General features: G+C 45.5%; 1 protein-coding gene across 7 annotated transcripts in view; it reads right to left on the bottom strand.

The window, feature by feature from the left end:
• LOC119168525 (uncharacterized) overlaps positions 1-26013 on the bottom strand; it is a 126924-nt gene that overhangs the window by 48779 nt on the left and 52132 nt on the right. For all 7 annotated transcript variants that reach the window (XM_075866237.1, XM_075866239.1, XM_075866240.1 and 4 more), the window contains 2 exons: positions 21551-21723; positions 9478-9731 (listed from right to left, as the gene is read on the bottom strand). In XM_075866237.1, the coding sequence (XP_075722352.1) occupies positions 9478-9731; positions 21551-21723 (427 nt within the window). The remainder of the gene's footprint in view (positions 1-9477; positions 9732-21550; positions 21724-26013) is intronic.

Below are 26013 nucleotides of genomic sequence, written 5' to 3'. Positions count from 1 at the left end.
TGCATGTTCTCGAAGGGTGGTTTATCTGATTCTCAGCGCGAGTGTAACTGCTTGTACGTATGCCTGGAATGACATAAGAAAGCATTTGTTATTGCTCGGCTGCTAATCTATTATAATAAGATCGGCGAGCGCAACTTTTCAGAGTGCTCTTTATTGTCGTAGCACCCTCCATTCACCAGAATAATTTCAGAGTAAATGCCACTTTCTGCTTCAAGCACATCATAAAATGTTCTTGGCATCCTACCAAACTTGAGGGAAAATTAATTGGTGCGTGAAGGCAGCGTTTGAGCGACTCGGTTGTATACAAAAACAAGGCTCTAGGCCACGCACTTGTGCGCTGTTAGTAGGTATACAACTACAGCATTGTAGTTTATCTTTATGCAAGGAGCATTAATTTTGTTTATCTGGCCATGGTGCCATTACATAGAAATATTATAATCACATAAACTGTGACACTTCGGTATTTAAACTGTACTTAAAATAGAGTTATGGTGTGCAACCGTGTGCTTTGATTTAGGAACACTTTTAAAGAGCTCAGACGTTCAAAATTTATTCAGATGGCATGTCTTACATGTAGTGTTATATAACTTCGCTGAAGATCTCATCTTTCTTACATTGTCTTAAGGTTTATGTGGGACTGTTATTGATCAATGGAAGACAGCAATCATTTTCGAAAAAAAAAAAAAAGAGAATGTGCTAGTCCCACAAAATAACCAGACCTTTTTTGTAGCACCGTCATGCAAGTAATCTATTGATGAAACTTTTCTTCTGATTTACATGCGCGTAATTTTAGTAAATGCAGTGTAGCACAAAGCACTGTCAGCAACTAATCTTTCCTGACTAGACTTATTGAATGTACCACATTTCATGAAGAATATGCGTATAAGTGCGAAAAATGGTACTGAACTTGCTGGGCAGATATACAACTTTCTGCGATCTTTCTTTCTTTCTTTTTTGTTGTATGCAGATGAAAAGGAGTAAATAGGTAGTTCAGTCGCACTACAGTAGAGTGTAGCAGGCTGAACACAACCTAAACACGAATAAACAACTCAGCAAAAGTGTGATTTAGTGCGAAAGAGCCCAGACAGTCCCTCTGGGCACGCATCCCTTTGAAAGGCAGAATGCACTTTACTCGCTATATTGCAATAATTGCAATATTTTATAGGCTCCATGCACTGATTCAGAACAAAGGAACATAGATAATACCAGTAAACTGCAGTAAATGCATCTTATTCGCCGACAATCGGCTCAGACCGCATGCAACGAAGCGACCCGTCGTGTATTTGTATACATGTCAGCAACCGCCTACCCACACTTGCGTCAAGACAATTCTGCCACCTATAGCCCGATCTTGTCGCAAATACTTGAGGTGCACTGAACTCAAAATTTTATTTGCAAAAACTGATCACAGCACGTTAAAAAGAAATCTTTGAAGGTGAAGGCGTGCATGTCTCGCTATTGCTTGCTGCAACATTTCCAGATTTCACAGGCAAATAAAATGCACGCTATAAATTTAGTGTCACATTTTTTTCTTTTTTGCTCTAATAGGCATTACACAATGATCCCACTAGGGACTGACGACGTGTAGAAGGCCGTCACGGGCACAAGAGCGGCCGGTGGCTCGAGGACGCGGTGCCGCGACAAGTAATGGCTCCAAGCTAATATCAGCCTCTTGTTCTTTCTTGAAAGTACTTAAGTCTGGGAATGTGGAAGAAATGGAGGCAAAACAAACGTCAAGACTGTCTTCTTTACACTCGGTCGCCTTCAGGGAAAGGCGGGAGAGACAGTCGGCATCTGCATGGCGGCGTCTAGACTTGAACGAGATGATGAAGTCGTACGCCTGAAGTCGAAGAGTCCAACGGGCCAGTCGACCAGTTGGGTCACGAAGATTCACGAGCCAGCATAAAGCGTGATGGTCGGTAACGATAGTGAACCGATGTCCATAAATATAAGGTCGAAATTTGTGTACCGCGAAAACAGCTGCCAAGCATTCTTGTTCTGTTACGGTATAGTTGCGCTCAGCTTTGTTGAAAGAGCGACTGGCATAAGCCACTACGTGCTCAGCTCCTTCATGACGCTGCACAAGTACAGCACCGATGCCGATGCCACTAGCATCAGCATGCACTTCCGTTGGCAAGGACGCATCCAAGTGAAGCAGTATGGGCCCCTATGTTAGTAGAAACTTTAGCTGGAGGAACGCATCGTCACAAGCTGAAGTCCAGTTGAAAGAGACGTCCTTTTGAAGAAGACATGTTTGGGGATGCACAACGTCGGCGAACCTCGAAACGAAAGGACGAAAATATCAGCATAGGCCCAAGAAGCTTCTCAATTCCCGCACCGATTTTGGTGGTTCGAAAGAGTTGGCGGCTTCGATTTTTCCGTGGGTCTGGCCTACTCCATTTTTTTGTCAACGAGATGTGTAAGTACTACTGTCTTCGTTTCACCTGAATGACATTTCTTAGAGTTTAGGATCAAGCCGGCCTTTTGTATGCAATCTAAAACAAAACTAATATGTCTGTTATGCTCGTTCAGTGTGCTGCCAAAAATCACCACATTATCTAGGTAGCACAAAAAATTTCCCATTTGTGTCCTTGAAGTATTGTGTCCATAAATTGTTAGAATGTTGCCAATGCATTACAAAGACCAAACGGCATAACATTAAATTCATAAAGGGCATCAGGTGTCACAAAGGCCGTTTTCTCTTTGTCGTTTGGGTGCATGGGTATTTGCCAATACCCTGATCGCAAATACAGTGACGAAAAGTAGGCAGTGGAATGCAGGCAATCAATGACGTCATCAATTCAAGGAAGCGGATACACATCTTTTTTGGTGACCAGATTTAGTTTTCTATAGTCAACGCAAAAGCGCCATGATCCATCCTTCTTCCTTACCAAGATCACAGGCACCGCTCACTGACTAGATGACTCTTGGACAACACGTTTCTGTAACATATCGGTGACCTGTTCAGCTATCACTGCCCTCTCTCTCGACGACACGCAATAAAATTTTTGATGAATGGGGTGTGCAGATTTGGTGTCAATTCTGTGATGAGCACGGGAACGCGGTAGTGAAGTCTTCGTGTCACCTTGTGTGAAATCGAACATCGAAAGATGTGCTGTAAGGACTTGTGCAAGAGTGTGGCGTTCATGTGAGGGTAGCGACTTGCTGATCATTCTTAATATCTGTTCTTCAGAACTGCTTCTCTGGGTGTCACTTGTTTCAGACTGCTGCTCTTCGCTTAAAACGGTAATAGTGCCGTATGTGATTTCGTCGAACTCTGCAAGCTTCATATTACACGAAATAACAGCAGGCACCGAAGAACAATTGAAAGGCCATAAGCTTGAGGCGCTGTTCACAACTGTCACGAGAGAACGAGGCACGAGTACATTTTTTTTTCATGCAACCCGTCGCAAGTGGTTTAATTTGCACGTCAAACGATGAAAGGTGGGCAACAGCAAGATTAACAGGAACACAGGATAAAGACCACGGTGCTAAAAGAGAATCATTCGACACGACGAAACAGTTTTTCCATGGTAAAGATGTTTCAGCAAACGTAGAAAAAAGTGCGTTATTCACCGTAATTTGGCCCGTGCCACAATTAACAGAAGCACCACAATCTTGAAGAAAGTCGATCTTGAGAATCACATCATGAGTGCACTGCGGTAATATGAAAAATTCCGTGACGAGATATTCAGCGCCAAACAAAGAACTTGCGACACAAATACCTAGAGGAACGAGGCAGTCTCCGCTGACACCACGAAACGTCACACACCTCCACTCCACAGGAACATAACCTTCCGACCAAGCCGTTCTTTGAATGTGGTACTCATGACGGAAACCGTAGCACTAGTATCCACTAATGCAGTTGCAGGCACACTATCAATTAACACACACACTTTGTTTTGGGACATCACAATAGGAAGAGGAGCAGTTTGCAGAGATGGAGACGGGCCGGCGACCTTACCTCCATCGTCCGCGCCGGCTAGTTTCCCGATAGAGGCGGTGGTGTAAAACGTCGCTGTGGGGATGGTGAACGACGTGAGCAACTGGTTGGTGACGTCAGGCTGCAGTCTGATGCTGGCGAGTCACTCCTCCTGTTGGAATGGCGGAAGGAATTCCTGGGTGGCGAGCTTGTAGTGTTTGTTGCTTGATGTTCTGCCAGCCAATGGTCATCGTTGACACCTTTAAAGTTAGGCCAAGTCAGTGGTGGGCTATACCTCGTCTGGCGGCGAAGGCGACAAAAACCAGTGATGTGTCTTATCGCACCGCAGCTGTAGCAAACAGGTGAAGGGGGACCGACGTTGTAGACTTCGGGATAAGCCGCCCTCGGACGCTGCGAGTAGTAGATATGATCTTCCAAGTGCTGATTCGTGGCCGTACCACGATAAGCGTGTTGGTCATGCGTCACGTCGTCAGGAAACGTATGGTGGTGCTGTTGTAGGGGATCGGTTCGACTGTCTGCAACGCCTGGCATAGCCGACAGCGAAGAAACCACCGGCACAGCTTCGTGAGGTTGATTAAAAACGCAACCGAACTCTTCGGCCTTTACGGCGCTCATTGATTTGCTGTGTCGCTCGAGTTCCTCACAGACAATTTGCCTCACAGAGGTCACAAGGTCCCAATGGATACTGTAGCTGTTCTCAATGCCTTCCACCGTTGCAACATTCGCCAACCTACTGAACTTTGGCGTGATACGGTGTACCTTCAATGTCTCAAATGTGCAGCAATGATTGATCACGTCCGCTACCGAATCGAGACTCTCCTAGCCAATCAAGTAGGTATACACGTCTTCGGCAATAACATTCAGAAGATGCCCGACTTTCTCCTCTTCAAACATACGAGGATTCGCCGTCTTACACAGCTTCAGGATTGTCTCAATGTACGTGGTACAAGTCTCACCAGGCACTTGAGCATGCTGAAGTAATGTCTGCTCGGCTCGCTTACTTTTCACAGTGGAATCCCCAAAGCACTCTGTGAGTTGGATAGCGAAGTGATCCCAGGTTATTAGCGACTTTTTGTGGTTCTCGAACCACACAAGAGCAGTGTCTGTCAGGAAGAGAGCAACATACTCTAGCTGAGCCGTAGCATCCCAGCCGTTGCACTTGCTCACGCGTTTGTATTGTGTCAACCATTCTTCCACGTCCTCGCAGGGTATCCCTGAGAAAGGGCGTCGCTCCAACTGACGCATCCAGACACCGGGTGTCCGCGCCGAAGGAGTTGAAGATGACTGTAGGTCATCGTCATTTGACATCGCGAGTTCCAATAGTGTTGGAGGCAGTCGCGCAAAGCGCCGGCTTCGGCGAGGACCTAGCGGCAGTGGCCCCGTCGTCTTGGGCAATTACCCAGCACCTCCGCCACAAAACTGTTACGGTTGAAGTCGAAGGGTGTTTATTAGCAGGGTGAGGTTGATGGTCCAGTAATAATGGCATCGGTATCTGCAGCAATATTATATTGAGATTTTATTAGATCTAGGGCACCCACTGGGCACCAGAATAGAGGTTGGCCGCCCTCTAACGCGATAATGCGTGCCCGGTTCGCAGCCTACAATGTGAACTTACGCCAAAATTATTTTGTTATCAAGACCAAGCGAACCACCGTGAGAAATGGCATTGCCAAAACCAGCTAGGTGCACACAGCACAGCTTATGTAATTGGGGCCAAGAAAGCCTTATCCACTTTGCTTTCGTAGAGGTACAACATCCAAAACAAATGATGTCATATACACTCAAACCTTGTCATAACGTAACGGGATATAACGAAATAATGAATGTAAAGAAGTAAATAAAATTCCCCTTGAAAGCTCCATTGGAAACCATGCATATTAAACCTCATTGTAACGAAATAAAATTGACCAGTAAATACATATACAGTCGACTCCCGGTAATTCGAAGATGCTTAATTGGAAGTTTCGGTTAATTAGAAATGAGCAAGTGGTCCCATCAATTTTGCATGCAATCGTATAGAAAAAAATGCTCGATAATCCGAAGTTAAAAACCCATAATATTGGTTAATTAGAAGTTTTTTCAATCGACAGTCTCGTCGCGACCGTAATTTTACAGTAAAATGGGGAACTTTTCATATGCCAAAACATCTGCCGGACCGCGCTGGTGTCTTCGCCATCACTACTGTCCGCAGCGCCACAGATCTTGAAGCGGCAATCTTTTTAACGCTGGCGAATCGCATCGGCGGCATCGACTGACTCTTTAGTTGACTTTTGTCGAGACTCGAGTGTGTCACCGCATCACCCGCGCGCTGCGTTGATTCCACACGTGTTTTCGTGCTTCTGATTTTGAGTGTTGTGGTGGTGACGTGCGTTTGATAATGGCAACTCGTGGCCCTTATCGAACACTAGACCTAGCGACGAAAGTCGAAGTCTTGAAGGAAGTTGACCAGGGAGGCACCGCCAAACAAGACATTGCAAGAAAGTACGGCATTAAGCCTAACATGCTGTCGACTTTCATAAAGAATAAGCGCTCAATATTGGATGCGTTTGAAAGTCAAAAATTCAAGACATCGCGGAAGCGGTTGCGCACCGGCGCCTACCCCGAGTTGGAGGAAGCACTGCTGATTTGGATCTGAGAGGCACGAAACAACAAACTTCCTCTCAGTGGTGAAGTCGTCACGGCAAAAGCGTCATCGCTTGCTGAAATGTTGGGCATCAACGACTTCGCTGCTTCGGATGGGTGGCTTACGCGTTTCAAACATCGCCACGACTTGATCTTTAAAAGCGTGTGTGGGGAGAAGGCGTCAGTCGATGAGGAAACGTGCCTGACATGGAAAGCGGGCAAGCTTCGCGAGTACCTCGAAGAATACCAGCCGGCAGACATTTTTAATGCAGACGAGACTGCGCTTTTTTATCGGCTGCTACCGGACAAGACCCTGACATTTAAAGACGACGACTGTTCTGGAGGCAAAAGAAGCAAAGAGAGAGTGTCAGTGCTAGTCGCGGCGAACATGACTGGCACAAAACGGTGTCGCCTGCTTGTGATCGGGAAGGCTGCCAAGCCTAGGTGCTTTAAAGGCGTGAAGACGCTTCCTGTGGATTATGCCTCGAACAGAAAGGCGTGGATGACATCCGATATATTTAAGGGCTGGATCACCAAAATCGACCGCAAGTTCGCGCAATCAAGCCGTAAGGTGTTGTTCCTTGTGGACCAATGTAGTGCCCACATGAACGTACCTGCCTTGAGTGCCATCCGTCTTGTGTACCTGCCAGCAAACACGACGTCCATGTTGCAGCCCATGGACCAGGGCATAATAAAAAATGTGAAGGTATTGTATAGGCAGCATCTCGTCGAGCGCATGCTTTTGTGCATGGACAACTCGTCGCAATACGAGGTGAGTTTGCTGAGTGCCATCAACATGCTAGCGCGAGCTTGGACCCGCGTGAAAGAAGAAACCATCGCCAATTGTTTCCGGGCCTGTGGTTTCATGGAAAACTCGGGGTATGCTTCTCTTTGTGCGCCAGTGGAAGTGCGAACAAATGAGCTCGACGACGGTAGCTTTCGCGCCGCTCTCGGTGACGCCCGTTTTGACGAGTATCTCGCTGTGGACAGCAACGTCGAAACATGCGGTCCACTAACGGACAGCGAAATCGTGCAGATGGTTCGGCCCCATGACTGCATTCCTGAAAATGACGATGATGACGACAACATCGGAAATGAGCCACCACCGAGGGCTGCCGATGTAGCTGCGGGTCTTGCTCTTGCGCAGCGGTTTTTTGTTGGAGAACACAACGCCGAAGAAGCACTTCAACACGTGTATTCCTTACAAAACTTGCTAGCCGCAGCCAGATTCGGCAAGCAGAAGAAGATGACAGACTATTTTTCCTCAAAACTGTCGTGCTTTTAAACTAATAAAAGTACCGTTTTTAGTGCTTTTTGCTTAATTCGAAGTTCGTTTAATTTGAAGTTTTTTGCGGTTCCCGTGAACTTCGTATTAACGGGAGTCGACTGTAAGGAACGAATTTATTCTATCAAATAGTCTATAAAAAAACGACCGTAGTGTGTTAAGTATATCGGTTTCTGCGGAGTTTGACGCTCGTTCGGCGCGGCTTTTTCAAAACTCCCGCACCGACTTTACAGCCATGCGATGCGTGGCCGAGAGAGCCGTCCTCCTCACACACCCAGCGGAGAGGATTGAGGAAGTGCTAAGCGGGTCACATGACCCAGAAGCGGCGCTGCGTAGCAAAGCGATTTCTTTTTGATTTACGCGCCACGACGGCAACGACTAAGTCTCCGCTGCTACCCTTTGCACCAAAAAAGGAGGACTCTTCGCGGCAGTTTTATATTTTTCCGCTTTCTCCGCGCCCGGCCTTGCAAAAAGAGGGGTCTCTACGTGCAGAGACGGAAAAGGACGAAGCGTGGCACAGGGGCATCACAGATCGGCATTTGAGAGAGAGCAAACAATCCGCCACAGTCTTTTCTTTCGTTTTCTTTTCCTTCTTTGTGTGCAGCATTGAGAGGTGCCGCCGCGAGATCGGGCATGGTGCTGAGAGCATTTTCGGAGCGCGGTATGTTCGAATTAACCGTCGCAAGTGCTTGCACGTTTGAATTACAGGGCGTTTTCACCCATTAAAATACACAGCTTTGACGGGACCTCAGCAAGAGTTTGAATTCACCGGAAGTTCAATTAAGTGGGTTCAAATTGAAGAGATTCGACTGTGTTTATTTTCTGTCACACACGTGGTCGCGTAGCAGTACATCGGGCCGCGAAGCAGTTTCCTTCTTTGCATGCTTATAGGTGTGCGCCCATCTGAGCATACATCGCCACAAACTGTTATAATTGATATAACGAAATAATTGTGCCTCCCCTTCAACTTCGTTATAACGAGGTTTGAGTGTACCGGAATTAATGAGCTGCATACAAGAGTCCACAGTTTTTGTCTGATTCGAGCATTGTGTACTGCATTGCGTGGTCCCCGCGGGATGCTGCCTCGTGCCCGTGTGAAAGCTCGCGATCACAATGAAAGTAGCTACGCATTCAGAGAAAAACAAGAAAAAAAAACAAAAAAAACAAGAAAGTGCTGAAGGTCAGGACGGGCATGCTCCCATCCTCACAAAGATGCATCTTCTAGCCCCCTCGTTGTCCGCATCTCTGCATTGCTTTCTGTGTGCTGTTCGGTGAAGCAGGGGATGTAATTGCTTGAAGCATGCTACAAATCCATGCAACAACGCGTGTACTTCACAAATTACGAAAAGTTTCGTGGTGTTTGACTCGTGAAGCGTCATGAGCCAGCACACTCACACCTTGACATAACGAACCTGGATATAACGAAACATCGGCTATAAGGAAGTAAATCAAGAATAGCCCTGCAGTAGATACAGTGCTAGGAACATTGCTATATAAGGAATTTTCTGATATAACAAACTTATTTTTGTGCAAGATGCAACTTTGTTATAACGAGATTTGAGAGTACTGAGACCACACTTTTATAATGCAGGGAGGTGTTGCAGGGCCTTGTTAAGTCAATGCGTACCTCGTGGCTGGCTCTCCATCCTTTGCCATTTTTCGCTTCGTCATTGCTCTTCTGGACGACGGCCCCCCGCTGACTTCGGGTGACATGGTTGGCATCGCGGATGACGTGGTCGGCATCGACAAACCACTGTGACCCGTCGACGTGGAGAGTTTGTTGATGTCAATGTCTGCGCCAAACTGTTGTAGGTGAGGCAGCAACAGCTGGGCAATATCCCTGGCAATGGGAGCGGGTGCTTGAGCAAATGGCTCTCCTCCCTGCAATTCAGGTGCAGTTTGTGAACAGAAATCGCTTCCTCAGGGATTGCTGCTTGAACAGAACATGAGTACCTGAGCACGAAAAAAAAAAAAAAAACATATTTAGTTATTTGTGACTAAAATTCTAGAAACTCTTAGTGAATGATACTCCAAAAGAAAGCTGATATTTTTTTAATTGAGCCATATACTGTAATTATAATGACTTTTATACATTAAACTGTCCGTTGAATGTCGTAGTGACCAATTTTGAAAAAGGCCAATATTTTATAAAGACTTTTAGCTGTTTACACAGGGTTTGTACAGGTTTACAAAGAGAAAATTCAAAGATAATCAAGGACTTTCCAAGCCTTGTAAAGTTTTTCAAGGACTCAAAACAGCCTGCTAAGTTGAAATTTCTCGCTCTAAAATTTTCATGACTGATTTTATTGTAGTTACAATAAATATATGAATATTGCAATTTGAAAAAAAAATCCAGTCTTAATACCTTCTCGCACCGTCTCCCTCAATCTCTATAGGGAAAGGGTATAATGCAGTGCCAGAAAGTTACGCATTGATGGGCTTCAACACATATGTGTAGGTGGGCCTTGAAGGGGTGGTGCCACAGTATTTGTGGCTTGCGCGCTCCTTGCTGCAAGCATTAACTGTAGCTACAAAAAGCATAATACACACAACGAGATTTATTTATTCTCGCTAAATAATTTATCTCCTTACTGATATAAACAATTTCCAGTTCCTGTTTGTGGGCATTGAGTTGGAGTTGGGCAGGTACATAGCAGTATAGCTGACTTAGTCACACGATCACAAAGCTTGGCACACATCATTCTGAGTATCATCTGCTCTCGCACATATGTGCCACACAAGCACCTGCGTAACAAATGCGCCGCTAGCTGCAGCAGTTGCGATGCTTTGCCGGTACGTATGTGGCGGAAGTCCGGAGGTCACTCACCTCAATACAGATTTGGTGTGACGTCACTACAAGTTTTATTGCCCTTCTTATAGAGCGACGTCAGTGTTGGACCTGCTTGTGATGGGCCTCGATTAGAAGAATGAGCATTTAGGTACACTTGGGAAGTGACTTAAAATATATTCTTAACGTTTCCCAAGCCTGACCACTCATGTGGAGTGTCCTTGTCTATATAAAGAAAACCCACACGGTTCTTGCTATAGCCTTAAAATTTGATGGCACCACCCAATTAGGAGTGTTGGCTTGTGCACAGTAGACACTTGCTGCACGTTGCTCAACAACCAAAAAGAAACAACCGTGACAGTGGTTAATTTACACTCATCCTGTAAATACAAGTGTGTTATTTTCAAGCATTCTTCTTGTTTAACTCTTTCAGTACGGCGCCATAGGCCATCAGACACGGGTGTCCGATGACTTCAAATCTCCCGCAAAAAATAAAAGCAGCGCTTTACAGACAAGTTGCGCCATCTGGCATACTCTTTGAAAACTCCTCTTACAGTTCCAGCTTGGTTTGTTTACATTTCGCGCCCCGCCGTGCCACTGAAGACGACACTTGAACCGAAAGTGGTTTCGAGTTGCGTGCGAGAATGGCGTCCCGTCAGCGTCGCGCTCCTCGAAAGCAGGCTCCTGCTGCAAGTATTTCGGTCGCTTCTCATGCCGATTTTTCTGACCTAAGCAGTAGTGATGGCTCAAGCAACGATGCGGGATCGTCAGATTTTAGCTCGGACGACGACACTCCTGCTGCGCAGGGGCCTCAAGCTTCGACAAGCGCTTGCAGGTGAGATTCGTTTTCAACTTCGCGCTGTGTATATATAAAAAAATGCACTTCATACTTGACGACAGTGCTATTGTTTGTTTCTTTAGGGCCTCAACAACATATGACCGGGATACTTTGCCGAACTCATCGCCCCGTGTCAAGTTTTTGCCAACGAGAGAAGCAGGTGCCTATGTTGGAGCAGTGATGCGGAGCGACGCGCGTCGGTTCTGTAGAGCGCTGGATTTTTTTCTTTTGTTTTTCACGACCGAAGTGATCAAGACGGTGTGCGAGAACACAAATAAGTACGCCTGGATGCACATATTGGGGAAACAAACCTATTCTCGGCGTGACGGCTCCTGGGAGGAAGTCACTCCATTGGAGATGCTGCGACTAATTGGACTCATCATCTACATGGGCCTTGTTGAAGTACCGCGACTGCACTTATATTGGCGGACCACAGGAACATTCAGTGGCCTGCTGCCACCAAATATTATGCGACGACACCGATTTTTCGCGCTGCTTGCCTTTCTGAGTGTAGGGGACCCAGAAGACGCAGCGGCGGCAGCATCTGATGGAAAGACATGGAGGGTGTCTTGGCTGCTGAGGCACATAAATCAGCAATCAGTAAATTTCTTCCAGCCACAGTGCGACCTCTCCGTTGATGAACGTATGGTCAAATCTAAAGCCCGATCAGGAATCAGGCAATACATTAGGGACAAGGTGACTAAATTTGGCAATAAACTCTGGGTACAGGCAGATTCGAAAACCGGATACACACTTCAATTCTTCGTGTACACTGGTAAGCGTGAGGCACCGGGGCCTCATGGCTTAGCCTTTGACGTAGTGAACAGGCTTTGTACACAGTACCTTGATCAGGGATACAAAATTTATATGGATAATTTTTACACATCAGGGAAACTTTTTGAACATCTGCTTCAGCGCAAGACACTTGCATGCGGGACAACTCGCAAGGACCGTCACTGCTTTCCAGCTGAATTGAAAGACACTGCATGGGAAAAACGGGCACAGCGTGGAGACATTCGATGGATTCGGAAGGGTAGCATCCTCTACATGCAGTGGAAAGACCGCCGGGCTGTGAACTTGATGAGTACAATGCACACGGCAAACCAGCATGTGCCGGCCAAAAGAAGAGAGCGAAGGGGGAGCCAGTGGGCTCTGAAAGTAATCAAAAAGCCGCTCCTTGTCCACGAATACAATGCTGGGATGTTAGGTGTGGACAAATCGGACCAAATCATTGGCACTTACAACGTCCTCAGAAAATGCGTGCGATGATGGAAAACTTTCTTTTTTCACTGTGTTGACATCGCGTGCGTGAACAGCTTCATTCTCTTTCAAGAGCACCGAAAAAACAACCCAGAAGTCCCAGAACTTTCCAGGAGCATTTATTTTGATCAATTGGCCTTTAGAGAAAACTAATTCATCAGATATTTGATTATGACGAAGTCGCGCAAGGACACGCCCCCATTTCACCCCCCTTCGCACCATTGGACCCTCTTCGGCACCAACCAAAAAGAATGGATAAAAGAAGAAACTGTAAGATTTGCTACGAGAAAACAAAAACACAAAACAGAACAAGTGTCTATTGCTCCACCTGCAAAGTTTATCTTTGTTTCGTGCCCTCGCGCGACTGCTTTGCCGAGTGGCACAGTCGTCAAGGCCGCTAGATTTACCGGCATCCAAAAATGCAGTACTTAGAGCACCGCATTGATATATATACTAACCGATAGCTGATAGAATAGGGAACAATTTGTATATTTCAGAATTTCAAAAATAATTTTCTGGTTAAGCATACTCGCTCACTTTTTTGTGTTTGTACTTTTTTTGTGCATGTTTGTCTGTAATTGACAAATAAACTTTCAATTACTATAAACCTCACAGCACTGTCCTTTTATAGTTGGAAATCCAAATGAAAAAGCTACGATTTGATATATAGCAATGCTAAAAGCTAGCAGTTGTTCAAGAGAAAAAAATTTTTTTCTGGAAGCACTGAAAATCGGCCAATTTTCCTCCGTAACGAAAGAGTTAAGAAGCACATTTTCAGTGTTTAGCTGTGGCAGTTGTTCATCTGCAATCGTCCCGAGCGCTTTTTTTTTCGTGCGTTCTTTGTGCTTGAGCGGCGCATTGTATGTAGGGAGTGGCTTGCACTTCTTGGTGTGAGATTCTAATTTCTTACTATCGCATTCTCTTGCCACGAAACTAACTTTTTTTTCATATTCATGCTTGCAAAATGGGACCTTCTACGCCCACGCTGCCTTACTGCTTCAGAAATGGGGAGTTTGACAGATTGACACACCGATCTAACACATTTAGGAGGTCACGATGTCGATATGAGAGTGCACTGCTCCTGAAATTTAAGAATTTTCAAAGACGGCGAAAAATTCTAAGACAGTCAAGAGCCTTGAATATGCATTCTTTTTTAAATGCAAGGAATCCAGGGATATGTACACACCCTGTTTACAACTATGGATGTTTTTTTTTCTGACTGGGCATGCTAGATGTCCCATGTAAAGTATTTGCACAATTGTAGGTCAAGTAACTAAGTCTTAATTTGAAATTCCAAGTTGGGGGGGGGGGGGGGTCGATCTGAAATCCAGAAATAGTTTCAGTTGTAAAGTCTTTCTGAAAATGATTCTTGCGTGTTGTAACAAAGCTAGCTTTCCTGCACAGTTTTCAAGCACTGCAGTGAAGCCATTTTGGCACACCGAAATTCGATTTTTTTTTGGGGGGGGGGGGGGGGGGGTGCACCCTGGAAAAATTTGAAAAGAAAAATGTGTGCGTGCCTTCTCCCCTACCATATTTTTTTTTTTCTTTCGTCCGCGGGATTTTCAGGGGGTCAACCTACATTCGAGTCGACTAACGATCGTGTAGACATCGTATCACAGATAAGCTGAAATGGAGACTGTTATATCAGGCTTGACTGAGACTTGGCCCCATGGTGCTTTTTCAAGTTGGGGGCAGCAAATCCTGCTGACCGAAGTGCAGACAGAGAAGCGAGTGAATTATATCTTTATGCAATGAGAGGAGTGCATGTTGAGTTAAATGTATCATATTGAGATTGAGAAATAGTAAACTTGAGGTTCACAAAGTACAAAAAGCAAATAGTGATTTGGTCAGATAATTTCTAATCTAATAGATCGAACAGTGTATACAGTCGCGATAAATTTTTTGAACTCCAAAAATTCGAACTTGTTGGATAATTGTGATTTCACAAATGCATCATCAAGGTTCCTATTGCACAAATACATTTTCGCGACTAATTTTTTTTGGGACGAATTTATGTTCCAAGGTTTGATTTTCCAGACTAAATTGTTTGTTCTGAGCTATACCATTTGATTTTGAAAGCCACCACATTAAAATTTTTGTTGGCACTTGGTTGAATTTTGCTTGTAGTGGCTAGATGTGTGGTGACCTCCAAGATTGGACGAGCGCACAATCTTCTAGTTTTGGAGAACACGTGTGATCCTCCTTGGCTAGCAAAACGGCAAAACTTTCCTTTTTCAGTCAGTCCCCAGCCTGTGGTGTGACGGCGGGACTTGCGGAAACTGGTGAAGGCGGCGATGACGAGCGCTTAAGACGACATGTTTTGCGAGTTGTCGCCCCTCTTTCCGACAGCTGTTCCACACGATGTGTCTGTGGACTATTTCGTGGTAGCGAATTGCAATCTTCAGGCCGTTGCGAGCCTCGCTTACGAGGACATGGTAGCTGCGGTTGCAGGGACCCAAGAGGCCCAGGCTGACAGCTCAAGTGACAAGGAGGATCGCCTGGCAAGGTGCTGGATACATGTGCAAGTGGCAACAGCATTCCGCATCCATTCGCTGTTCTATCGGCGATATGGAAGAAACTGGGCTGTCGCAACTGGACAGCCTTGATAAGATTTAGACTAGCATCTTAAACTTCATTTCGAAAACTAAGAAGCAGGCCAAGATAGGCAATTTTTTTTTCACGCAAATAAAACATTCTGTTACGACGTGTGAGCGGAATAAGTTGTCATTCTTGAATGCGCCTATTGTAGGTGATGGTCTGCTGCAGGTAAGCTCTCGGGGTCTGTATTTTTTATATCAAGTTTTCGATATATGAAAATATTGGACGAGGCTAGTAACCAGCGTATCCCTTTCTGAGAAGCTCGTAGGTCACAGGATAATCAATGACTTCTCACGGCCACTCGTTCAAAGGAACTTAGACGGCTCAGTTTCAATGCTCGAAGTTTAGCGAATAAGACTGAACAGCTTGAACAATTTTCAGATATGATCCACATATAACGATGGTGTCTGAAACATGATTACATTGTGATATCAGTGATTTGGATGTAATTCCTCCTTTGTATCAAATCTTACGACGGGATCACACAAGTAGGGGTGGAGGCATGGCAATAATACTAAAGAACAGTTTTCTTGCTAGCGAATTGGCTCAGATAGATGACCACGGAAGCCTTTTTCTAAATGTAAGGTGCTGGGGCCATATGTTTGTTGCTGTCTAATGGCCTTCGTCTTCTCCTCCCGAGTTCGTATCAGTGCTACGCGATCACATGTCATCGTCAAAGTGTCCTCGTATTTTAATGGCTGTAGATTTCAACTTGCCCTCCTTTAAGTGGTCGCATGAGTCGAATGCCAATCTAATTGATAGCCCTCTGTAGGTTTTGATAGACCGCTGTAGGTCTTGATAGCCCTCTGTAGGTCTTGATTGATAGCCCGCTGCAGGTCTCAAGAAAGCAAAAGCTTTCTTGAGACCTGCAGCAAGTGGTACTTGAAAACACGTGGGTGATTGGGAATCGTGGTTCAATATTAGATCTCGTATTTCTCAACAGAGATATTCCCTCATATCGCGTATCCACTGAAGAGGGTATATCAGACCACAAGCTAATACTGGTGACTTGTAAACTTGCTGATAGTGCGCAACACCCCAAACCAGTTACCAAAATGGTAAAAGATATGGTGACGGCTGATGATCAATGTATTCTTGATATATTATGGCCGCTAGTAGACCACGAACCCCAGAGTGATGTAATTTCTTTGTGGCTATCCTTTACATGCCGTACTGCACTGTTTACAATTTTTTGTTCCTGACTGCCACGTTAAAACACGGAGGGCAAATCTTTGGGTAACCCGGGACATTCTACACATTAAGCGAAAACTGAAGTGCACGAAAAAGAAATCAAACAGAAATCCTGATGCGATTCAACAACTTCAGTTTGAACTTTCTTGCGCACTAACATCCCGAGATAGATATTTTTCATCGACCTTACCGGGTTTTTTAAAAAGTAACCCAGAAAAACTTTGGCAATACTTGGGAAATAAAGCTCCTCCTTTAGAAAAATTAAAGAAGAATGGCTTAGTAATTACGGACTTGACAGAAATTTCCAACATAATGTATGATTGTCTTCAATCAATGTTTTCTTCAAAAGATACTGCAAATTTCGATCGTGTTCCATCCTTGCCTGATTCAGATTTCATAAGCTTTGAGGGTGTCTTATCACTGGTAATTCGCATAAAAGAAAAATCTTCTGGCAGCCCTGATGGCATTTCGAATTCTTTCTTGCGCAGATATGCTGAACCAGTATTGCGTATTTTAAGCACTGTTTTTTCTTAATTACTAAAAATGGCAACAGTACCAGATGACTGGCGTCTCGTCAGGGTTGTAGCTATGCATAAAAAAGGTGATCGACTGCTGAAGGAAAACTACTGACCGATTTCTCTAACGTCTATATGCTTCAAGGTACTTGAACATCTATATGCTTCAAGGTACTTGAACATATCATTGCTCACTTTGTTACTGATTTTCTTGAAAATGGTAACCTGTTGTCTCCAGCCCAGCATGGCTTTAGGAAAAAACTACCAACGTGTACACAGCTCGTTGAAACAGTTCATGATATCGCAAAAATAATGGATTCTTCAGGTCCGGTTGACTTATTTCTTTAGACTTTAGCAAGGCATTCGACTGCGTTCCCCATGGCAAACTTCTCTTAAAGCTCCGACACTTGAATTTTCTATCTTTCGTCATAAATTGGATAGATGCTCATCTTTCAAATCGCGCACAGTACGCTGACGTGAGGCGACATATTTCTAACACATTACCGGTATTATCAGGTGTTCCACAGAGAAGTGTTTTAGGGCCGATTCTTTTTTTATATACAGTAAAACCTCGTTATGACAAAGTAGGATACAACGAAGCAATTGAAGATCCCCTTGAATTTCCCATGGATGCCCATGTATTTAAAACCTCATTTTCACGAAGCGAAAATTTCCCCAACAATAGATATAACGAACCATTCCTCGTCCACAATGAGCCTTTACTGATCATTTTGGTATACATCAATTCTCAAATCTTACAGCACGCGACAGTTTACGTCTCATCATGGCCGCGGTAATTCAAAACTCGCGCCTTGCGCTTCCCGGAAGCCGCTTGCCAACATACGTATGGCAGCGAGTCTCCCCGCTTCCCTACTCCTCTGGAACTAATGGACTCGCGCGAGCGCGCGTGTCAGCCAGCCTATCCTCTCCCGTAGAACTCGTTGACCCGCCCGTGCATCTGACCTCCTCCTCTCCTTTAGCTTCGCGCTGGGGCCTCGTGCGCCACCGGGGCAGCGGCTTGCAGGTGGAGATTGAGATTGTGGCTTTATACTTTGTCGTTCGCTGCGGAAGAGCAACATTACCTCTATCAGTTTCTGCTGCTAGACACGAGATGGACAACGGCAGTGGCAAGCGTAAGTGCAAAAATATAAAAATCAAACAAAAGTTGGCAATGTTAAAAGCCCTTGAGTCTGGCATCAGAAAAAAAAAGTGGCTGAAAATTTCGGTGATGTGTGGGTGCCGCGGGCGACCAGGCTCAGGTGTCTTGGGGACGTTCTCTTTGACGCCGGGATTGTGCCCGACTGCGACACTTTCTGCATGTATGTCGGTGCCGATGCTGACGCGGTGACAACCGAAGAGTTGTCAGATGTGGAAATTGTGCCAGAAGTGATGGGCGTGTATCAGGACAGTGACGAATGTATCGACGTACCGACGCCCGCGCAAGCCCTGGATGAGACGGACATGTTGTGACACTTCTTTGGTGCTTACGATGACGGTAAGGACGGAATCGAAATAGCTGCTGCAGCTGAAAAAGCAATTATCTGCGTCAGGAAGAGTCGGCAAAAGTCTATTGAGGATTATTTTTCTTCTGAGGAATCTGTCGGTTGGTGTGCTGAATTTGGCGGAAATAAAGTGCATTGTTCTTTATTATTTTGCTAGTTTTCTGCCTTTCGACGGCCGTTTTATTCTGCCTGGAGGGCAGCTTTGATATTTCTTAGTGAGTACGTTCCCTCTTGCTGGCTAATTGTCGGTAAAAATGAATATTGGCCATAAGAAACTAATGGTTATAATGAAGTAACTATGACTCCCCCTTCAACTTTTTTATAACGAGAGGTTTGACTGTACATAAATGACATAGCTGACATGGTTGAGTCTAACATTAGTATTAGATTGCTCACTGACGACTGTGTTCTGTATAAAAAAGTGACATGCGAACAAGATCAGGTTGATCTAAGTCTTGCATTAACACATGTTAGTGAGCAGTGTACTCTGTTGTCAATGACATTAAACCCTCACAATACAATACTCCTACGTGTGACAAAAAAGAAGCAGCCATTCACGCTTACCAACCACGTCCAAGGAACACCAGTACGGGAAGTAAATGAATATAAATACCAAGGAGTTACCATTACAAACACACTTTCTTGGTCCCCACATATAACAAATGTCTGCGCATTAATTAGCCTCTCATAAGCTTGGTTTTCTGATGCACAAAGTGAAAAAAGCCCCTATAAAATTAAAAATGCTCGCGTAAAAAGCGTATATTATGCCTAAACTTGAATATGCATCAATGGATTGGACCCTTTCTACAAAAAAGATATTCAAAAACTTGAAATTGTTCAAAGACGTGCTGTACATTTCCTTTTTTTCCAAGTTTATATAATCTGATTCTCCCACAAAACTAATGAAAGACAACGGCATCCCTGTGCTTGAAGAACACCGCTGAATCCCACGCCTGAAATTTTTGCATTCCATTTATAATGGTAAGCTGAATATTTATACCCACAAACACATACAACCATTTTCTCTTTCCGCATCTAGGCATACTCCCATACTCTACTCAGACTAACATTTTTCAAAATTCCTTCTTCCCCCAAACAATTATTCAATGAAATATCTTACCACCTGATGTCATTTCATCTGATGACTTCGAGAAAGCATTGCTCAAAGCATCCAAACCATAACATAGGTGCACCTTCTCTATATTTCTAGCGCTTATTATAATGTCTATGCTTTGTTTTCATGCAATATCACTTCTTCGAATCTTTAATCCTCAGTATTTGTAATACTTCAAACATTTCCATGTGAATAAATTTCGCTGTGCATATGTGTATATTATTTTTCTTCATGCTTTAAGACATCACTCCATTTCTTGCATTATTTATTCTTATATGTAAGTTGTTATTAGGCTTGTGCAAATATCAGCCATTGAACCAGCCATTGGCTGATTTGAGCATGGGGCACTTGGTCATTACTGGGGCCTCTGCGGACGGCCGCGACATGCCCACGCGTACATGCGCGGTCGCTCAGGAAAAGCCGCGAATCCAAATAAAAAAAAAAAAAAAAGAAAGAAAGAGTGCTCAAGGTCACGACATGCATGTGAGGTATTTGTTTCCCCAATGCATGCCATCTCTCCCGGCTTTGCTTCAAGCGCTTTCGTCGGGACCAGAAGACAGAATGCAATTGCAGCATGTGGCAATTCTTTGCGACTGCTCATGCTGAACAGATTCTAAAAATTTTTGCGGCGGGTAATTCATAAGGAAATAAGCCTTTTAAGTGAATCCATTCCATGGCTACTTTAAAAACTGTTGCAGGGTCCCTTTAAAAGAACATATTGCCACGTTCTATTTCTAAAATTTTGTTATCGCTCCAAAACATTACACAATTCTCAGCGCAAACCGCACCTGCAGTTTTCGAGAAGCTTCCGGACTTTAGTAGATCATTTCGATAAGATCACACCCACTCTGCGAACTGTACAGATTATTTTGGAACCTACGCCATCGCCGGCGATAACGCTAGAACATTCAACGGCAAGACTATAAATGCCGATGCACTTCGCCGCTTGTGAGTAGTTGATCGACGGCCGACGCTCCGTTCGCCGCTATCAGTCCAAGACTGCTACTGTAATCGAATTTTCCGTTTACCGGGCACAGGTTCGGCCAAATAAACAGTTAAATTCCAACACAAAGTCTCCTGTCCTCGGCCACGTCACGACCCCGTGACAATATTATCCTCAAATCGATTTATCATTTTCTAAGCTTAAAAGCTTGTTCTGCCGGTATATGCACTCTTACTGCAATTAATAATGTTACGTATTTTATTGGTTATCACTTGCATCCTACTGAAAGTCAGATTCTGCTACTTCTCAAAGTTGTTTCGACTTCCTTTGAATAGAAAAAAATAAACAAAGGTCTTGCATATAGGCTATGTTTAAAAAAAATATTGTTCAGGTTAGTTAGGGTATGATAAATATGCCCATTTTTCTTTATACATGATATATCCTATTCGAATTCGATTAGAAATTATTAGACCAAAATCACTATTCGCTTCAAACCTGAAATTCACTATTCGCACAAGCCTAGTTATTATATTTGTTGTATTACATATTTTTGTATTCTTGCAAATTTGTTTATTGCAATAATTTTTCTTGATGTTTGCATATACTGTTTATTGCAACGTTCCCAACCTGCCGGGTCTTCAGTGACTGCAGTATTTCTAAAATAAAATAAATAAATAATTAACGATCCCCTTCGAGTTTGATATACCCGTGTTTGACCGTACCATTACAATGAAGTAAATGTAGAATACTCTTGCAATAGTTGTATACTGTTAGGGACTATACTTTTATAACAAACTTTCGTGCTAGGTGCAACTTCGTTATAATGAGGTCTGAGTGTACGTCGACTTAGTAGAAAAAGCAAAAGCAGCCTTCGAGTCACCTTAGGTGAGTCTTTTGTTCACACTTTCGCATCGCACAAATATTAAACTATGCACCGTATAAAATGTTTACCTGTCCTGCGAAGACTGACGCGCCACCCGGTGGTGGCGCTGGTGCCACCCCAAACATGACATCGCTGCTGCCCGTGCCAAAGGAGGAGAACATCTCCATGGCTGCGACGCTTTGCGCTGGCAGCGTGAAGTGCAGCAGGGGTTGGCTGTCCCCAGGCAGAGCTGATGCGGCTCCTATTAAGGAAGGGAAGAGCGTTTTGAAGATAAGAGGTTTTATCGAAGCCAAAGATGCCTTAGATGGCTCGTCAAACGGGAAATTTGACCATTGGCGATGACTGTGCCGTAAGGTTGAGAACGAGTGACGAAAAAATTACCCTATTTACTTGCATAATAGGTGCACCCGCATAATAGGTGCACCCCCAGTTTGGTAGAGAGAAATCAGATTTTTTTTTTTATTTTAATGCGCGAACGGCGCTCCCCGAACGTGGCCTTGATGAGTAGTTTTGTATCGCACTCGTGCGGTTGCAATTCGATGCCCCTTTAGGTTAACTGAAGCGCGGGAAAAAGAAAAGAAAAAAGATCGCGATGGTGCTGCGCCAGCTACGCGGGCTCGCTCAGTGAAGAAGAAGGGAGGTTACTGGGCGTTGAAGTAACCTTCACACCCGCCTTTAATTTCCTGGCCGCGAGCCTAACCATCGTATCACACATGCTGCTCTTGGATCAGTGCTTGAGTACGATCTTTTCAACATCCAATCTTTATGTTGTCTTGTGCAAACTTCCTGCAACAACATGCCGAACCATAGGCGTAATCAGTGTAGGTCGCGGGCAATCGAAATCGCGGTTTTGTTTGAAATAAACGTAACTGTTTTCTGTGGCTCTACTTCAAGGCAAGGAGTCTTGGGTGACGCCAGTAACACTCGAATGGTGTTTTACAATTCAATCGAATTGTCTTGGTTATGAAGTGCGAGCTCACAAAACTGAACGATAAGTGCCATCAATGCACAAAATTTCGATCGTAATATGAACGATAAGTGCCATCAATGCACAAAATTTCGATCGTAATATATTCACACTTGCTTATAACCAACCTTCATATAATGAACTCCTCAATATAACGAAGTATTTCGATTTCCCCCCATCACTCCATAGAAGCACATGTATTTGCGACCTCTATGTAACAAAGTAACAGCGGCAGACAACCTTGATAAAACGAATTTTCGCCACGGGCAATCTAGGAATTTCACCCTGGAATCAGACATTTTGGCACGAGCATCTTCCCCGGTTGCCCCACCGCCGATGAAGCGCGAAGTGGCGGTGGCGCGCTCGCGGCCCTGGCGACTCCCAGGCGAGGCGGGCAGGCAGGCCTGCACCCCACTGGTCGTCGTTCTTGCAGCCACGGGCGCATGCACCCACCTTCCTTCTCTCCCCAAACAAAAAACAAAGAAAGAAAACTACTTTTGCACTGGCCGTACCACACTTTTCGTTAGCATCACATATATGGAGCCGTGCTATATACAGTCAAACCTCGTTATAACGAAGTTGAAGGGGGAGTCGTAATTACTTCGTTATAACCATTAGTTCGTTATAGCCAATATCCATTTCTACCGACAATTAGCCAGCAAGAGAGAATGTACTCACCACCGAATATCACAGCAGCCCGCCGCGCAGAGAAAAACGGCCGTCGGAAGGCAAAAAACTAGCAAAATAATAAAGAACAATGCACTTTATTTCCGCCAAGTTCAGCACACCAGCTGGCAGATCACTTCGAAGAAAAATAGTCCTTGATAGACTTTTGCCGACTCTTCTTCAAGCGGATGACTGCTCTTTCAGCGGCAGCCGCTATTTCAAGTCCGTCCTCACCGTCATCATGAGCACCAAAGAAGCGGCGCAGCAGGTCTGTCGCATCCAGCGCTTGCGCGGGCGTCGGTACGTCGGGTTCGTTAGGCTCCGGGGTGTCAACACATTCGTCACTGTCATCATTATGCACCCCCGTCACCGCGCGCACAATTTCCGCATCTGACAACTCTTCGGTTGTCACCGCGTCAGCATCGGCACCGACGTACGTGCAGAAAGTGCCGCAGTCAGGCACAACGCCGGCGTCAAGGAGAGCGTCCCACGATGTCTGGGCCTGGTCGCCCGCGGCACCCTCACTGGCGACATCACCGAGATCTTCGCTGGGCTCTCCGCTGCTGACGCCAAATGAGGCATGCCGGAAGCAGTTGGCGATCGTGCTTGCCGTGACGGCAATCCAGGCAGCTTGTAACATCTCGATCGCCATGTACAGGTCGATCGTTGTCTCGCGCTTCATGCTCATATTGAGCAAAATGCGGTCGATGACACGCTTGCGGTAGCCCGACTTAAAGTTCATGATCACCCCTTGATCGAGGGGTTGCACAACCGCAGTAGTGTTAGCCGGCAAAAAGCACAGCTCAATGTTTTTCAACACAACGGTAGTGTGGTGGGCCACGCAGTTATCCACGACGAGGCATATCTTGCGGTTCTGCTTGCCCAGCCGCTCGTCCCACTCACGCAGCCATTGTGCGAAGATCTCTCTCGTCATCCAGGCCTTGTGGTTGGCCACATAACTCACTTGGAGTTTCCGCTTTCCTTTGAAGCATCGTGGTGATGCACTTTTGCCGATCACGAGGGCCGGCACCTTTTCGGACCCGTCCATATTCGCACAAAGTAGCACGGTCACACGGACCTTGCTCTGTTTACCGCCCTGGCAGCAGTCACCTTTGAGGGCCAAGGTTTTTTGCGGCAACATCTGATAGAACAGGGCAGTCTCATCTGCGTTGAACAAATAAATCCCTGGGGCTGTATTTTTCGAGCAGCTGCCCAATGTTCTTGATCCACGCCACTGCAGCTTCGCGGTCCACAGATAGCGATTCCCCGCTGACAGCCCTGCCGACGATGTCGTGGCGCTCCTTGAAGCGCTGCAGCCAGCCGTCACTCGCCACAAAATCATCGTGCCCCACGATGCACGCGAAGTTCCTTGCCTTCTGCTGCAGAAGTGCCCCGCTCACAGGAGTGCCGCTTGCTCTGATTTCTAAAAACCAGTTGAACACCGCCTTCTCGACAGCTTCGAAGGCGGGGGCTCGCAGCTTCATTCGGTCGCATTTGACGCCACGTGCGACAGCGTCGGCAATAGCTTCTCTCTTGCTTAAGATCGTTGACAGCGTGCTCAACGATACGCCGAAATCTTCGGCCACTTTTTTTTTCTTGACGCCGGACTCAACGGCTCTCAACATTGCAGACTTCTGCTCAATTGTGATGATTTTGCGCTTACGTTTGCCGTTGTCCATGTCTAGCGGCGGAGGGGTGTTGCTCTTTCACAGCGAACGACAAGGAACCAAGCACAAAGCCGGAATCTCCGCCGACCCAGCGTCGAGCTGAGGGAAGGAGGAGGTCAGATGCGCGGGCGGGTCAACGAGTTCCACAGGAGAGGGGAGGTCGGCTGACGCGCACGCTCGCGCGAGTTGCTGCGCGGGCGAGTCCGTTAGTTCCCGAGGAAAGGGGAGGCAGGGCGACGTGCACCCACGCGCGTGTTGGCAGGCGGCGCAAGGCGCGAGTTTTGAATTACCGCTGCCGTGATGGGACGTGAACCGGCGCGCGCTATAAGATATTGAATTCACGTATACCAAAATGATCAGTAAATGCTCGTTGTGGTCAAAGAATGGTTCGTTATATCCATTGTGAGGAAATTTTCGCTTCGTTAAAACGAGGTTTTAAATACATGGGCGTCTATGGGAATTTCAAGGGGAATTACAATTGCTTCGTTATATCCATTAGTTCGTTATATCCCGCTTCGTTATAACGAGATTCTACTGTATAAGGGAGACTCACGCCGAGGGAGGCGCTGCGGAGCGTGGTGCTGTCAGTCAATGCGGGGAGAAAACTCGTTACTCGAGTCTTCGCCCCTCCGCTGTCCCATTCAACCTGCCTTGAAAACGCGTTTCTATGCTCGCGCGCTGCACGCGTTCTGCACGCGTTCTGCACGTGTTTTTGAGAGTTTCGCGTCGCGTGCGGTGCGCTCTGTCCACATTTATTAGGATGCCGCAATTGAGGATTTTTTTTCGTGGCAGCAATTTAGTAAAAGGGCAGCCAAGCAAGTTGTAGCAGACGACGCCGTCCTCGTCAGAGCGAAGTGCGTTTCGCAAGTGAAAGACGACGCTGTTTACGACGACAGAGGTGAGTAAAAATTTCTGTACGTTCATTATTATATACTTGTTTTATTTGGTTTACTCTGTGTACTATGCACTATGTTTGTTCCTGCATGGATGGGTAAGGCCGCTTCTCGTGCTTTAGGTTAAGCGGTTCTTGCGCTGTGACTGCTATTAGTTGGGATACCTTAATTTACTGGCACCTACCCAAGTTATCGTGCGGTGTATACACAACACTTCAAAAATAAATGGTCTATTTGGGGCTTCTTTCTGACCCACAACAATAATTGACATCTATCTCGCGTGATTTTCCTTGCATTATCACTGTTCTCATCGCGGGTATTTTGAGTTCACGAACAGC

This window comes from Rhipicephalus microplus, chromosome 6 (assembly GCF_043290135.1).
Source record: "Rhipicephalus microplus isolate Deutch F79 chromosome 6, USDA_Rmic, whole genome shotgun sequence".
NCBI classification, from domain to species: domain Eukaryota; kingdom Metazoa; phylum Arthropoda; class Arachnida; order Ixodida; family Ixodidae; genus Rhipicephalus; species Rhipicephalus microplus.
The sequence above is the reverse complement of the archived record's forward strand: the minus strand, read 5'-3'. Positions and strand labels throughout refer to the sequence as shown.